Raw genomic sequence first — 13,587 nt, forward strand, 5'->3', positions numbered from 1 at the left:
ACTTCCGATCTATGCGCTTGAATGTCGTTCAAGGTAGACTCACTATTATGTAATTTCTTCCAGAGCTCACCAAACACTCTCATGGAAAATACAAGTGGGCGAAGATAATGATTGACATCTCTCGAAAAATACATAGCATTCTCAAGATCGTTAGGGAGTTTCCTTATATATCTTGACACTTGTTAATGGAGGGCACCTTTGTTTTCGGCCACAAGGCAGTTCAAGACGTCATTGTGTATATCTTCAATCCGATGTTTACTTTTAGTCTGTAACATGACACAGCATACTGCATCGAGAATTAGAGGTATGTTCAGCACATCACAATGTCTTTCCCACTTTACCTTATGAAGCTTTCGGCGTACTCGTATTGTTGAACTTAGTATTAGCCTGTAGGGCGATCTTGTTCGACGTGGAAGGTTGTAAATTGTGATGTACGTCCTTGTTTCCGATCAGATAGAATGATGAAGTTGTTTGGTCGATTAAACAGATAGTTATTGTATTATGGTATATCTAGTAATAGTGATAGATACTCATATACATCAAGTTTTTTCATTGGTCATACCAATAAGATTAGTACCTAAGGACCAGAGCTCAGTCGACTGATAAGGTGGTTTATATGATATTACTGGAAGCTCACCTCTTTTACAATATCTCTTAACATCTTCGACAACTCATCTCCTACTAGGCTGTCTAGAGCTTGAGATCTGCTCATCCCTCTTCGACATCATCTCATCCGCATCATAGAACGAGGCTAATCTAGGGTTCCAAACCAAACGATCCAACCATGATTCACCGTTCGTCCAGTATTTCTCGGCTATGTAACAATACTCAGGCAAGTCGAATGGAGTCGACTATCCATGTATAAGACATGCCGATATTAATCACATATTCAAGAGCATGTTGCGATACGTTCCAATAGAAGAGTGAATAGTTAGATGCAATAACAGACTTACATATCTAGTCCATGTGGTACTTTCCAATACATCCTTATCAAATATTCTCCATGGTACAACGCCTCCGAAGCCGATTTGGCAAAATCCATAGCAGTCTTCACTTGTTCTCCTGTGTACTTGACCAAATAATCCAACGGATCAATCTGTATAGATTTCGTACCTTTATACAAACCAGAATATTTCTTATTTCTCCTTATCAACGTTAATTCAACTTGATCTCTATTCAACTTTGTTAATCTCCTGGCTATCTCCCATATGGCCCAACGAAAATCCGTCGTAGTTGATATCCAAGGTGAGCTTTTACTTCCATAATCATACCACCAGGAATCATAGGTCCAACCCGATACAATATGTTTGATTATACCCAGTACTGAATCGCGGTTTACCCTATCTGATTTGTTCATACGCATATGTTGAAAGTTATTTCTCCATTCTTGACTTGTCGGCGTAGGTGTAAACTTTGGGTGATTCGCCGTAACCCATCTTGGTCCAGTTGAACGATCGAGCTTTCATCGGTAAGACGAAGGACCATCCATTCATCTTGTGTGCAATCAAGAATGTCTTCGCAGTTGTATTGGGCATCAGAGTAATCCGACATTATGGACGATAGTTGTTCTGACTCCAATGATTCTGTCTCTGTCTTCGACCGACTATAAGCTTGATTCTGGCCTGACTGACATTATATATACTGTATGATACTGCGATATCCATCATTTCAACAGAGGTTGAAAGGTTGGGAGTGAACCATTCAACTGGTCGCTGAAGTTGTCCGAGAAATGTTTCCGCCGGAAGCAAGTGGGACTCACATTGGAGATCTGGTCATGACCAGTTTCGTTTCTAACATCTCAAACCACTCTCTATTGAATGATGCACATATCATCTTGAATTTCCACTTGGAAAGATGCTCCGAACAGGAAGTAGACAGCTATGCAGAAGCTGTGTACGACACCTGACACGTGCCCGCAGAGTCTCGCCTGCTGCTTCCACCTCTTCAATTGTGTCCACACCTCATTCCAGTAGCTTCAACGCAATCCGCTCTTACGCTTCATCGTTCTCAGAACAACCTTCGAACCCAAGTCCACCTAAAAGACCATCTCCATATCGCCTTCTGCAACCTCACAAATTCTTATCTCAATTCGCACCTTTGCATATCTCAGGATGGAGGCTGGACAGTATCGCTCAGCAGGAAAGACTCATTAATCCACTTTTGGCAGTCGACGAAGCGCTTGATGTGGAAGGTGGAGATTTGCAGGATAGGAGGTTGGTCAGAGTGTTCACGATGGGAGATGGGAAGGAGGGGTGGAAGGATGCTATGAGTTTTGTTCAGAAGGCAGGAGAGATCATCGAGGAAGAGGACGTGAGTTTAGGTCTTCGCCATTATCGTCATCACATCGACATACATACATACTCTTTCAAGCTGTCGTTACACGATCGATATATCGAGAAACAAAACTGACTGGTATCTGTACTTGATATAGCATCATCCCACCATCCTCATCACCCCTTCATCAGACTACATACCCTCATCCACCTCCCTGCAAAATACTGGCAAAGAGAACAACGGATATATAATAGAGATATCCACACATACACATACACCATTGCCTCCGTATCCTCTTCCAACCAAGAACCCCGCGCACAAGATGAGACCCGGAGTGACAGGCAAGGATATACGTCTTGCGGAGAGGTTGGAGGAAGCTTGGGAGGGGGTGATGGGTGGGAAACAAAAGGTGGAAATGAAGAAGGAGTGATGAATACTACAATGGATTTAGTACTACCACTAGCGCTAGCTCTGCTGCATCTGGCTGTCATGAACTAGATGGCTAGTCCGGAAGGAGCTCGCTTTCACAGAAGGACGCGTTACTGTAGCTCACCTACTAGGATGAATATCTCTGCAGATTTCAAAGCGATATGATAGCAGACACGTTTGATCGCTTGAATACCAAGATTCCGTAGCAAAGCTTTGGCAAGAATATGGAGACTGAAGTAGAATTGGTAATCACAATTCATATACTCTTTCATGGCTACTATGCAAGCTGCACTATCATCATGCATGCCGTCACTCAGATACATATAAGGAATTGCCACATGTCAGACGCGTAGTGATAGTGTGTAGTGCGTTTCGGAAGTGGTCGGAGATGGTTCAAAGGCAGATCCCGTCACATAACACTCGCTTCATGGATCGGACTTGGATTGAAACGGTCAATGCTAGAAATGCAAAATGCACCAAGAAATGAGCCAAAGCCAAGCGTAGCATCGCGTAGTGTAGTGAATGGGAGGTCTGGGCGTGTATTATGCAAGTTTGCAAAAGTGAAAATGGGAAATGGGAATTGGCAAAGGAAGGAAGATCGGATGAATCCTAAGATTGAGATTCAGGGTAAATTGCATTTTAGCTGGAGCTGAGCTTTGATCCATTTTTTTTCGGTGGGGTAACTTTGTATGTGGTGAAAAATGGAGATGGAGGGATGAACACCAATAAACCAACCCGATTGATCGACTTACCTGGCACCATCCATCCATTCACTCTCTTAACTATTCAGCCGCAAATCCTTTTATCTTAGATCTTCCTCTTTTACCCACTCTTAACTCCTTTCTTTGCTGAATTGAGCATCACCGTATACCTATCACTCTTCAAAACGAATCTTTAGATAGATTTTCTCAATTCACTCTCTTCTCACGTACAATCTCTTTCACCAACCAACCACACCAATCGACCACTCCCAATATGTCTACTACAGCAGGATTAAGACAAAGAGTACCTTCTCCCCCTGCGGGACAGGTGGAGAAGGATCAACTCCTTCGTGAAGCCGAAGAAGCTGAATTGACTGAAGGTCAAAAGTGAGTCACTGGCTCCACGCTCCACGCTCCTCGCTCTTCTCGCCGCCCAATTCTCCAGTGGAGCTACATACTGATAACACCGTCATCATGTATAGGTTCATCGTACCAAACTTCACCGTCAAGCAATTACTAGACGCCATCCCGTAGGCTACCACACACATCATGTCGTCTGCACGACGAAACCATCTGACATAAGCAATTATCCGCAGTGCTCACTGTTTCCACCGATCTGCACTCCGCTCATCCCTCTATGTAGTCCAAGACTTCGTTGCTCTTGGTCTCTTGGCATATGGAGCCTTCCATATCGACCCATTCCTTGCTAAATAGTGAGTTTACCCTACACACTGTCCATGAAATGTTACGTTGACAAATGTTAATCATCATTGGTACTATAGCAACCTCGCACCTGCCGCTTACCACGCTGCCAGGATCGCCCTTTACTCCCTTTACGTCTTTGCTGCTGGTCTGTTCGGTACCGGTGTATGGGTTATTGCGTGAGTACTGATCCACACGACAACGACCATGATAGCAGTGGTGTGACTATAGAAGCTGATTACTGTGCGTGTGCCGCTCCATTTGCCGTCAGTCACGAATGTGGTCACCAAGCCTACTCCTCATCCAAGACTATTAACAACACTGTTGGTTGGTTCTTGCACTCTGCCTTATTGGTACCTTACCACTCATGGAGAATCTCGGTAAGTTATTCGATCTTCATGTCAACTGTGTGGAGGCAAGTAGCTAATAATTGATATCTTTTTAGCACGGTCGACACCACGCCGCCACTGGTCATTTGACCAGAGATGAGGTATTCGTACCCGTCACGAGAAAGGAAAGAGGTGCACCTGAAATGAAGGAGGAAGCCGAGATCCGAGGACTCAAGTGAGCTGCTTTTGACTCCGCCAACTCACATCCATCTTGGACTTTTTACTGAGTCAGCATCGTCTTGTAGCGTTTCCCCCGAAAGACAAAGCGAACTCGCCGAACTCCTCGAGGATGCACCTTTGGTAGTTTTGTTCAACCTCTTCATCCGACAATTCATCGGTTGGCAAGCTTATCTCGCTGTCAACGCTACTGGTCAAAGACACTATCCTAAGGGGACCAACCACTTCACTCCTTCCTCCATCATCTTCAAGGCTTCTCACTTCTGGCAAATTATCTGGTCTGACATCGGTATCGTTATTACTCTCGCTGCTCTCGCTTTCTGGGCTTACAAGAGAAGTTTTTCCGAGATGTTTGTAATCTACTTTTTACCTTACCTCTTTGTTCACAACTGGCTCGTGTTCATCACTTACCTTCAACACACTGATCCTGTACTCCGTAAGTGGCGTGACCTGATTTCTTCTCGTCTCGGAACTGCAACTTATAAGATTTTTTTCTTCCGAATATTTTAGCTCATTACTCCGCGAACACCTGGACCTTCCCTCGAGGAGCCCTCGCCACGATCGATCGAACATTCATGGGACCCATTGGAGCCTACGTCTTACACGGTATCTGTGAGACCCACGTCTCTCACCATATCTCATCCAAGATCCCCCACTACAACGCATGGGAAGCTACTGAAGCTCTCCGAAAATTCCTTGGTCCTCACTACTACCGATCGGAGGAGAACATGTTTGTCTCTTGCTGGAAGGCGTACAGGAGCTGTGTCTTCGTCGAGGAAAACCAAGATATTGTCTTCTACAGGAACGCCAGGGGTGTAGCTCAAAGAGTCGCGGTGGAAGAGAATGGAAATATCTCTGATTCAGGTGTCGACATGACTGAATCCAAGTAAACGGGATAAGAGGCATTAGGGCCGTCGGGTTGTTGACATATCTGGTTCAACACCTACAACCTTCTTTTTCAATACATATTACATTCTTTTTCTTTTTCTTCCTTCTGTTTTTACTCTATTGATGTTATATATAGACCTAGATATAAACGAAGATTTAAAAAACCATTTTGAATGTTTCATGAATGTTTACTATTTATGCGAAAGGCTGATATGACTCATGAGCCTTCTAAGTTGGTACATATTCACTTGATCATTCGCATCGCCTCTCCTTGTCCGCACATAGTGTAGGTCCTTTGCAGTCTTGGCAAGGCGTCTAGTCTACTCGTAAAGCGTGGTCTCACTTTCGTCATCGGTTTGTCCGTTCTTCACGCGTCGGACCCTCGGGTTCACCGATCCACAAATACAATCAATAGTCAATAAGTGCAATGGATTATCCACATAATTAGGTGAAGATTGTACAGATATATCGCTTGAACTCGCCACCTAGATGATCTGGTCTACCACATAGTACCATTCACCATGCCTTTGTTGTCACTCCTATCCACGATCAAAGTCAAACCCAGTGAGTGTGTATATGATCCATAAGAGATGAGCAGATAAGGGGTTCTAGTTCGATGTTGACTTGGAACGAGTTACAGAACATAAACGTACATACCCACTTGGTGATTCTGGTGGAACGCCAATACAAATACTGAAACTCAGAGGTGGATGTGCATCAGCAAGTAATGTGAGTTGCAATCATACATTCTATACTCTGTATCTTGGGCATCCAGCTTGCTGACTATGAAGTGATCATACACATTTATGGTAGATCGAGTGAGTCATCCCTTCCCGTGAGGTACATCGGTATTGTAAGCTCATGTGTGATATTCATAGTGATGTTGACGGTACCAAGAAAAGCAAGAAGAAGAGAAGGAAGAAGGGAGGGAAAGGGTTGAGTAGCGGATCATGGATGGGATGCGGTGGTGGTGGATGTTGATTTCTCGAGCTCGGATTTTGAAAGATGCTGGAGATGAACCAGGAAGGGGTTGGATTATGGTACAACCATGTGCACAGAATCAAGTGATTGCTATCGAAACGAAACAGATGATACAATACTGTACATTACGTGTATATAACCTCCTACACACACGGTCTGAAGAAAGACCTTGCATCGGATCACTATGATGGGTACAGCACGACGATAGCTCATGCCGAAAATATCCAGAAATAGACGAGATTGCAGTGTAGGGTGTGGGACAGGTACGGGACTCATGACATAAAGCAGTGTAAAATGTTGAGATTAGATAAAGTAACTAAATCACTGTAAAATGATATGCATCGTCTTTGCGGTGCTGTGATGAAAAGATCTTTCTGACAGGTATATAATATACCTATCTGTCTTATCGCGAACGCTCGATATGTATGCATACCGTCATTGACTTATACAAATCTCTCACGCACATATAACATTACTTCATCGTACAGCACATCATGGGATTAAAATCCATCTTCAATTTCAAGCGACGCTATACTACTCGTAGTAAAGGTAAATATGATCAGCCCTCTTACCACTTTGGAATTAATTCACAGCATCAGCATTCGGTTTACTGATACTTCTGATCTTATAGACCGATCAGAACCGCCTGCTAAGTCGTATCCATTATCCTCATCAAATGAGAATAATAATAGAGCGTTGAGACTAAGAGGAGGAGGATGTTGCTGTTGTGGTGGAAATGCTAGATATGTGAGTGCTAAATTTGATCACTTCTGGCATCTCGTCGTTGTAGTGACTATTGCTGATGAGTTCACATTACTTGTTTTATCCAGTACGAAGAGTAAGTTATCCACCTTCACCTACCGACTGCCAATGAAATTCTCCAGTATTACCCACTGTATAGGAGGCATACTGATCTTCACATGTGTAATAGCGATATTCCCAAAAGACGGAAACGCAAGAACAATTATGTCTTTGCTTATTCTGGGAATGGAATGTCATGCGGAGGAGGTGGAGGATGTTGAGCTGAATTTGTGTTTTGTATATTAGACTGCTTAGAGCATTGATATTACTGTATGTAACTATATACATTTTACCTATTATACGAACCACTTGTATCGATGAATTCTCAACATGTACCATGTATGATACCCCGAAGAGTGTGAGTTGGTTGTATCCTAGATCGTCACGTTGTCACAAAAGTTCATGTATGGGAGATTTGGATGTGCAGTTAAGATTGCTCTTCGCTCTTTCGAAAAGCTGTGCGGTGTCCGAGTGATCGTCAGCTGATCAGTCTAGTCGTTAGTGTACTTCTTGTTCCAACGCTCCACTTTCGGCCGGTCATCCCTTGTCTTCTGAGGAGAGAGAGAGACGTGTATATACATACATATTGTACATATGCATATACCAGACGGTAACTGGAAATTCGAACCGTTCATTAATGTATTCTCGATCCTAACATTCGTGGGGGATGTCATACATGTCATTGACTTCAATGGAAAACAACCCTCTTCAATTTCAACATGTGTTTTACTCGCATATTGAGTAAAGGTAGGTTAACACCTATCTCTTGCGAATACAAGCTAAAGCAGTCTGATATTTAGAAAACGGTGGACCGAATTATGATCATAATCATGGTAAAGCAGAACGTAAGGTACTTAGGTTAAGAGGTGGATGTTGTACCGACTCAGCTGTATTTGCCGTATCATTCTCATCTCCCATATTATGTCTCTCCATGTTTAGTCACTGATCTTTTCTCGAATGCAATTTGACAGTTCGAACTGTGAGTCAACAACGAAGGTATCTTGGGATCCTCATATCTGACCACAGTTATCAGAGACCAAGATCGCAAATATGGAGAATACTGTAAGAAGATTCGAAACAGGGATGACACCCAAGTCGATGGGACGGTACATAAACATCGGCATAGGGCAGGAGGTAGGAATGGAGCTATCGCGGGGGCAGTAGCTGGAGGAGGAGGAGGTGGTGGGGGAGGGGGAGCAGGGGGCTGTTAAGTGAGAGAAGTAACAGAAAGTGCATGATATCTTATTCAGTATACAGTACATAATCGAATCAGTCATATATAACCGATGCAAATAACATGGCCTGGAAATAAACGGTGATGGCACCGAAATCAAGGGGGTTTGAGGGAATTAAGCTTATTTCCCAGATGATCGACCGTTGACGTCCGCGGGACAACTGGTTTTTCAAACCGATTTTCGTTCTTTTCTTCCTTCGAATGTATATTTCGCATGAAGGATGCATATGTATATATAAGTTGAGCAAATTTGGTCAAGAACGAGAATGTTGATCCCTTATATCTCAGAAACAATTTTACCCAGCGATCCAATATCGTATATCGTACATCTGTCATAACTCCGAAAGTACGATCATCATGGCAGTACGAAATTTGATGAAGACTTTAAGACGTAAAGAGACAGGTACGTTTTATTACCTCGAGTACTTCATGACTAAATCTGACGGGAATATAGTGCTTGACGAGAAGCATCAAGAGAAAGAGAAGAAGGAGAAACCCTTAAGGATACGAGGAGGATGTATATCAACGGCCAGTGTGAGTATTCATCTTCCAAAATTTAATACAGTAATCCCTCGACTTGCTGACGTCCATCTTCTTTGTAGCTCGAGTAAGTCTTATGAAAATCCATATACTTAACGAGAAAGGAAAGCGATACTAACCGACTGTGATATCATGTGAAATAGCGACCCAACGAGTAAACACTACAAACAAGATTCCGGACATGGTTTCGAAATGTGGGGAAGTCATATGGGTGATCGACTAGAATCATTAGGAAGAAGTATAAGTCGAGGTGGTCAACAATATGTTGGTCCGGTGTTACATTATTATCATCCACCTTCAACCCAGGTGATACATCATCATTATCACCAATGTCACCACGATGAAAACCTCCCTCAATATACACACACACCAAACCATGGACCGCAGCATGTGTTTAGAGGGTGGGGAGGAGCGGCGGTAGATGGGTTCGAACATAAACAGTAACTCATGATTGTTCATCCGTTTTTTACACGATTATTGGTGTCATACCGACCTACGGTTGATCTGTATTACTTAGAGATGTCTTCATTGTAGTTCTATGCATGTATATACTATTCCAACAGCATTTGCCTGTCCACAATGCGATATTGTAATTCTCTTACAATGGCGTAAAGCTACTTATGGTTTTGGGATTTTTCCTTTCATTCATTCGCTCTCCGTAGTTTAGCGTGGTTTAGAGCGTCAGACTGTAATTAGCTTTAAGATAAGTTGCAAATCTGAAAGTCGGGCGTTCGACTCGCCCCGGGGAGATTTTTTGCCTCTCGCGGGGGATAGGGAGAGAATCAGCTATCGGCTATTTCGCGTGCACTTCACCTACTCGTGCATGGCTGGAATGTATCAAGTGAGACCGAAAATTGGTCGCATGTACGGAGTGAGATCACTTGAGAGGACTGAACGGTTTGAAAAACGAATACTGTCCTACTGCTTTTGTAGTACAAGAGAGAGAGAGACCTTTAGGTGAGCTCTGGTCCGAGCAAGCACTTTAGTCCCCGGATCGGCAATTGAACTGGATGATTCCCCCGGCGCGGACTAAAGTTGCCATCGCACCATACACCATACACCATGCACCCCGTATACTGATCATTTGCCACCCTACCCTGCACTTAGCACTTGCACTCTTATCCGACTTGGACCGAGAGAACCCAAAGTCACAGTCAAACCTACTTTTGCTGTTACCCGGCCTCACTCTATCTATTTGTTATTTCCTTATCTTCACATATCATATACAGCAACATCTCAGACTTTGATACAATATACAGACTCATACCACATCATTACGCCTTCTTATCTCACCTCTCACCGTTAGAATAGGCTACTACGACAACCTCAAGCCAAAAGCAAACCAGATAATCAAGCCCAACCCAACCCATCACAAAAGAAACGTTCATATCCTTTATCTATAAATATCCATTGTTCACCATACGCCATACGCCGTACATTCTCGACTCGACCTAGATCACCATACCAACTATCCATCGCCATCCCATCTCACTTCACCTTTTCGCCTATACCGTAAGATAAAGATAAATACAGGAAATCAAAGATAGATATTCACTTGATATTTCGGTACTCAATCATTCCGATCAAAGACAGAAATACCACACCCCTTTCAGCCTCCGAGTACAAAGGAATTCTGATCTGTTTCGACCTTGAAATACCAAGTCGGGTCTGCTGATCAACGGACAGGCTAGAGCTAGAGCGAAAACGGCGATACCTGTAAATCTCTCTATATAAATACTTGATATTTCTACATCAATTCCAACATCCTCAGAAGTTTTGGTCCTTTTTCTTGGGAAAGATACGAGTCGGTCTTTAGAGAAAAAGCAAAACCCAGGACATCGTCAATACCTACTTGGCCTTCCCAGCTCATAAACAAGTTACGACTTCTCAACTCATAAGAGTGTAAAACGAGTCACGCAACACGCACACGCAAGATGGCGTCGATGGATGATCTGTTAGCTACGTTCAATCATGATCTTCGTGCTGGCCCTCAAGGCAATGATCTCCGTGATTTACATGTGAGTTGACATATATGGACTATCGACATTCATCATCCTTGATATACCAGTTGAATCTAGGCTAGATCATCATACTAATCTTGATGTGATATACAACTGTTACAGGCTAAACTCGCTCAAACACTAAATAATCCAATTCCATACCAACATCATCGACCTATCCCACCACCTGCCCCGTCAACCTCCTCTACAGGTACAGGAGCAGGACCATTACCACCTCCTGCACCTGCATCGTCATGGAATACTCCACCACCCAATACATCCTTCCTATTCTCTTCTTCCCCTCAACCCAAATCATTTACCAAGGGATTCCCACCTTCCTCTTCCTCCAATAATCCGAACGTCAAAAGGGAATCCGGATTTTTCCCCACAACTATACCAGAAAGAGATGAGGCCTCTCATCAATCGCAACGAGCGAATGAGAATGTGAACGAGGAGAGACCCTATCACGCTGAGGTCTTACCTGTTAAAGCTGATCCGAAGGAGACTAATGGATTCACGGAAGATGCCTTTAGACCGATTTGGGATGGGAAATCGCAAGATCAGTGGAGTGGTTTCAAACAGAAAGGCACTTAGTGGCTAGTCTCCAATGTTATATAATTCGTAAAGGAAGTTGGGACGAGAAGTAATTTTGGATGGACTGGAAGAGAATATATATATACAGTGCAGATACACGAGTACAACTTGAAGCTATAGAGGTATATCACATCCATCTAGACACGATCATCATGATCGCAAACCACCGTTATTAAACCGATCACATCAATTCAATTCGGCCGAATCGTTTCTTTTGGGAACTTTCGTCTCCCCCACCCTCTTATATGTCACCTCTCAACACACTCATCACTCGCATCATACCACTATCATCACCTCTCACTATATGTGCTCCCTCTACCTTACCAGCCACTCCTACTCTCACGTCACTTGTCTATAGATTTCTCTCGTACTGTGTCGACTATTGATATATCGATTATACTCTACACTTTGGTATATTTGTACTTGTTGCGATAAATGTATGTCTATGAAAATGTCCACATATACAGTAACAACGCAGCTCTCAAGCATCTGATAACCACCATCTACAAGATGACTAATACTGATGCAGACCGAACAGTCTCATCGGTGTTGAAACCTCTTTCCTCTTCCTCTTGAATTTTGGTAATTGAATGCATTCTTCTCATATGAATTTCGAAACCATGACATACTTATATATCAATAGATCAATCCAAACCAACCCACTTAATCTGCTGCTCCCTTCGTATATGGGATTATACAGCACTTTGTCTGACACCTGCTAATTTATCTGCGGCCTAGGACCACACGACAAGATAAAGAAAGTCTGTCAGTCACAGAGATTCTGAATATAGTAGTCCAAGTCTATGTCAAAATTACGACTCACCCCTCGTATATAAGGTAGAGATAGGAAAGTACCTATGAAAGGAGTTTGTCGGAGTGCTTGAAGGATGACGGGGAAGAATGAACTGCGTGGGTGTATACAAATCAATTTCATCGTTGTGCTCAGCGTACAAGTTGAGATCCAAAGGATGGCATGCGAGAAGATGAAGGGGAGAGAGACACGGAGAGAGAGAGGAACAAGACTTACCCGAATAAACCGATGAATCCAACGAATTCAATTAATATACCAATTATAGGTCTTTTGAAAAATACCAATAATCTGTACGCAACGACACTCATATCAGATTTAAAGTATTCCAGATATATCATTGGAACAGTGGATGAGTGAGCGTAATATAGATTGTGTACTCACATTCCACCAAAGAAACATAATGTACCTCTCCATTTCTCTTTCCTAGAGAAGAAGTAGAACGTCTTGGTTGGACCTATGATCAATGGTAGTCCGGATAGAAATAGGATCTGGAGAGACACCACGGTCAGCATGGCACGGTGGTAGCTGCTATTTTTGTGTGAGACCGTGAATGCAGTCGATCAAGAACTGACATTTCCTAATGCCAATAAAGGTCCATCGAAGAATAACATTATCCCTATGGATATCACATCAGATCAGCTTCGATACATCTTCTACGCACACAACTTAGCTGACTCCCGCTTGTTTGACTCACCCAGAAACTGGAAGAATATACCAAATGCCACGAGGGCAATACCGATTTCTGCGAGACAGACAGGTCAGTCACGCCTCATTTTGGTCGTCCTCCTGATAGTCTGAAGATCTAAAGTAGGAGTCGAACGCACTTTGACCATCGCTCAACCACATGATGCTTCACTTGTTGACAGTTCTTATGCCTTGTTGATGATGTTGTAGCAAACAATGCGAATTGTATATGAAGCTCTTTTTGTTCCCAGAATAAACACTACTACACGTCCGAAGATATCGAGCAACAAGACACGACAACAATCCTGTTCTTTGGATGGTTGCCACGTGTCTGCAATTCGAATAGGCTTGAGCACGAAGCTCTTTAGCTTGACGTGCCTAC

The 13,587-nt window shown here is 43.1% G+C and overlaps 9 protein-coding genes across 9 annotated transcripts; 7 read left to right on the forward strand and 2 right to left on the reverse strand.

Annotated features, from left to right (window-relative positions):
• Positions 1-671: 671 nt before the first annotated feature.
• L199_003918 (uncharacterized protein) lies at positions 672-1,363 on the reverse strand (the record flags this gene model as incomplete). The annotated part of the gene is made up of 3 exons (XM_064889646.1): positions 672-851; positions 954-1,062; positions 1,155-1,363. The coding sequence occupies 3 exons, from the start codon at positions 1,361-1,363 to the stop codon at positions 672-674; spliced, it is 498 nt and encodes a 165-aa protein (XP_064745718.1).
• A 491-nt stretch (positions 1,364-1,854) lies between these two features.
• L199_003919 (uncharacterized protein) lies at positions 1,855-2,704 on the forward strand (the record flags this gene model as incomplete). Its single annotated transcript, XM_064889647.1, has 2 exons — positions 1,855-2,310; positions 2,432-2,704. The coding sequence occupies 2 exons, from the start codon at positions 1,855-1,857 to the stop codon at positions 2,702-2,704; spliced, it is 729 nt and encodes a 242-aa protein (XP_064745719.1).
• Positions 2,705-3,678: 974 nt separating this feature from the next.
• L199_003920 (uncharacterized protein) lies at positions 3,679-5,562 on the forward strand (the record flags this gene model as incomplete). Its single annotated transcript, XM_064889648.1, has 8 exons — positions 3,679-3,791; positions 3,887-3,934; positions 4,001-4,117; positions 4,187-4,285; positions 4,378-4,486; positions 4,552-4,670; positions 4,741-5,108; positions 5,183-5,562. 8 exons carry the CDS (start codon positions 3,679-3,681, stop codon positions 5,560-5,562), a joined length of 1,353 nt encoding a protein of 450 aa, XP_064745720.1.
• A 519-nt stretch (positions 5,563-6,081) lies between these two features.
• L199_003921 (uncharacterized protein) lies at positions 6,082-6,500 on the forward strand (the record flags this gene model as incomplete). The annotated part of the gene is made up of 4 exons (XM_064889649.1): positions 6,082-6,124; positions 6,201-6,289; positions 6,336-6,378; positions 6,439-6,500. 4 exons carry the CDS (start codon positions 6,082-6,084, stop codon positions 6,498-6,500), a joined length of 237 nt encoding a protein of 78 aa, XP_064745721.1.
• Positions 6,501-7,035: 535 nt separating this feature from the next.
• On the forward strand, positions 7,036-7,563 carry L199_003922 (uncharacterized protein; the record flags this gene model as incomplete). The annotated part of the gene is made up of 4 exons (XM_064889650.1): positions 7,036-7,090; positions 7,173-7,288; positions 7,372-7,379; positions 7,473-7,563. The coding sequence occupies 4 exons, from the start codon at positions 7,036-7,038 to the stop codon at positions 7,561-7,563; spliced, it is 270 nt and encodes an 89-aa protein (XP_064745722.1).
• A 498-nt stretch (positions 7,564-8,061) lies between these two features.
• L199_003923 (uncharacterized protein) lies at positions 8,062-8,553 on the forward strand (the record flags this gene model as incomplete). Its single annotated transcript, XM_064889651.1, has 3 exons — positions 8,062-8,089; positions 8,143-8,280; positions 8,369-8,553. 3 exons carry the CDS (start codon positions 8,062-8,064, stop codon positions 8,551-8,553), a joined length of 351 nt encoding a protein of 116 aa, XP_064745723.1.
• A 380-nt stretch (positions 8,554-8,933) lies between these two features.
• Positions 8,934-9,560, forward strand: L199_003924 (uncharacterized protein; the record flags this gene model as incomplete). The annotated part of the gene is made up of 3 exons (XM_064889652.1): positions 8,934-8,979; positions 9,031-9,187; positions 9,260-9,560. The coding sequence occupies 3 exons, from the start codon at positions 8,934-8,936 to the stop codon at positions 9,558-9,560; spliced, it is 504 nt and encodes a 167-aa protein (XP_064745724.1).
• A 1,490-nt stretch (positions 9,561-11,050) lies between these two features.
• L199_003925 (uncharacterized protein) lies at positions 11,051-11,710 on the forward strand (the record flags this gene model as incomplete). The annotated part of the gene is made up of 2 exons (XM_064889653.1): positions 11,051-11,134; positions 11,240-11,710. The coding sequence occupies 2 exons, from the start codon at positions 11,051-11,053 to the stop codon at positions 11,708-11,710; spliced, it is 555 nt and encodes a 184-aa protein (XP_064745725.1).
• Positions 11,711-12,402: 692 nt separating this feature from the next.
• L199_003926 (uncharacterized protein) lies at positions 12,403-13,367 on the reverse strand (the record flags this gene model as incomplete). Its single annotated transcript, XM_064889654.1, has 7 exons — positions 12,403-12,444; positions 12,534-12,615; positions 12,738-12,809; positions 12,903-13,009; positions 13,094-13,137; positions 13,216-13,263; positions 13,346-13,367. The coding sequence occupies 7 exons, from the start codon at positions 13,365-13,367 to the stop codon at positions 12,403-12,405; spliced, it is 417 nt and encodes a 138-aa protein (XP_064745726.1).
• Between the last annotated feature and the right edge of the window lie 220 nt (positions 13,368-13,587).

Source organism: Kwoniella botswanensis, chromosome 1, assembly GCF_036426115.1.
Source record: "Kwoniella botswanensis chromosome 1, complete sequence".
Classification (NCBI taxonomy): Eukaryota; Fungi; Basidiomycota; class Tremellomycetes; order Tremellales; family Cryptococcaceae; genus Kwoniella; species Kwoniella botswanensis.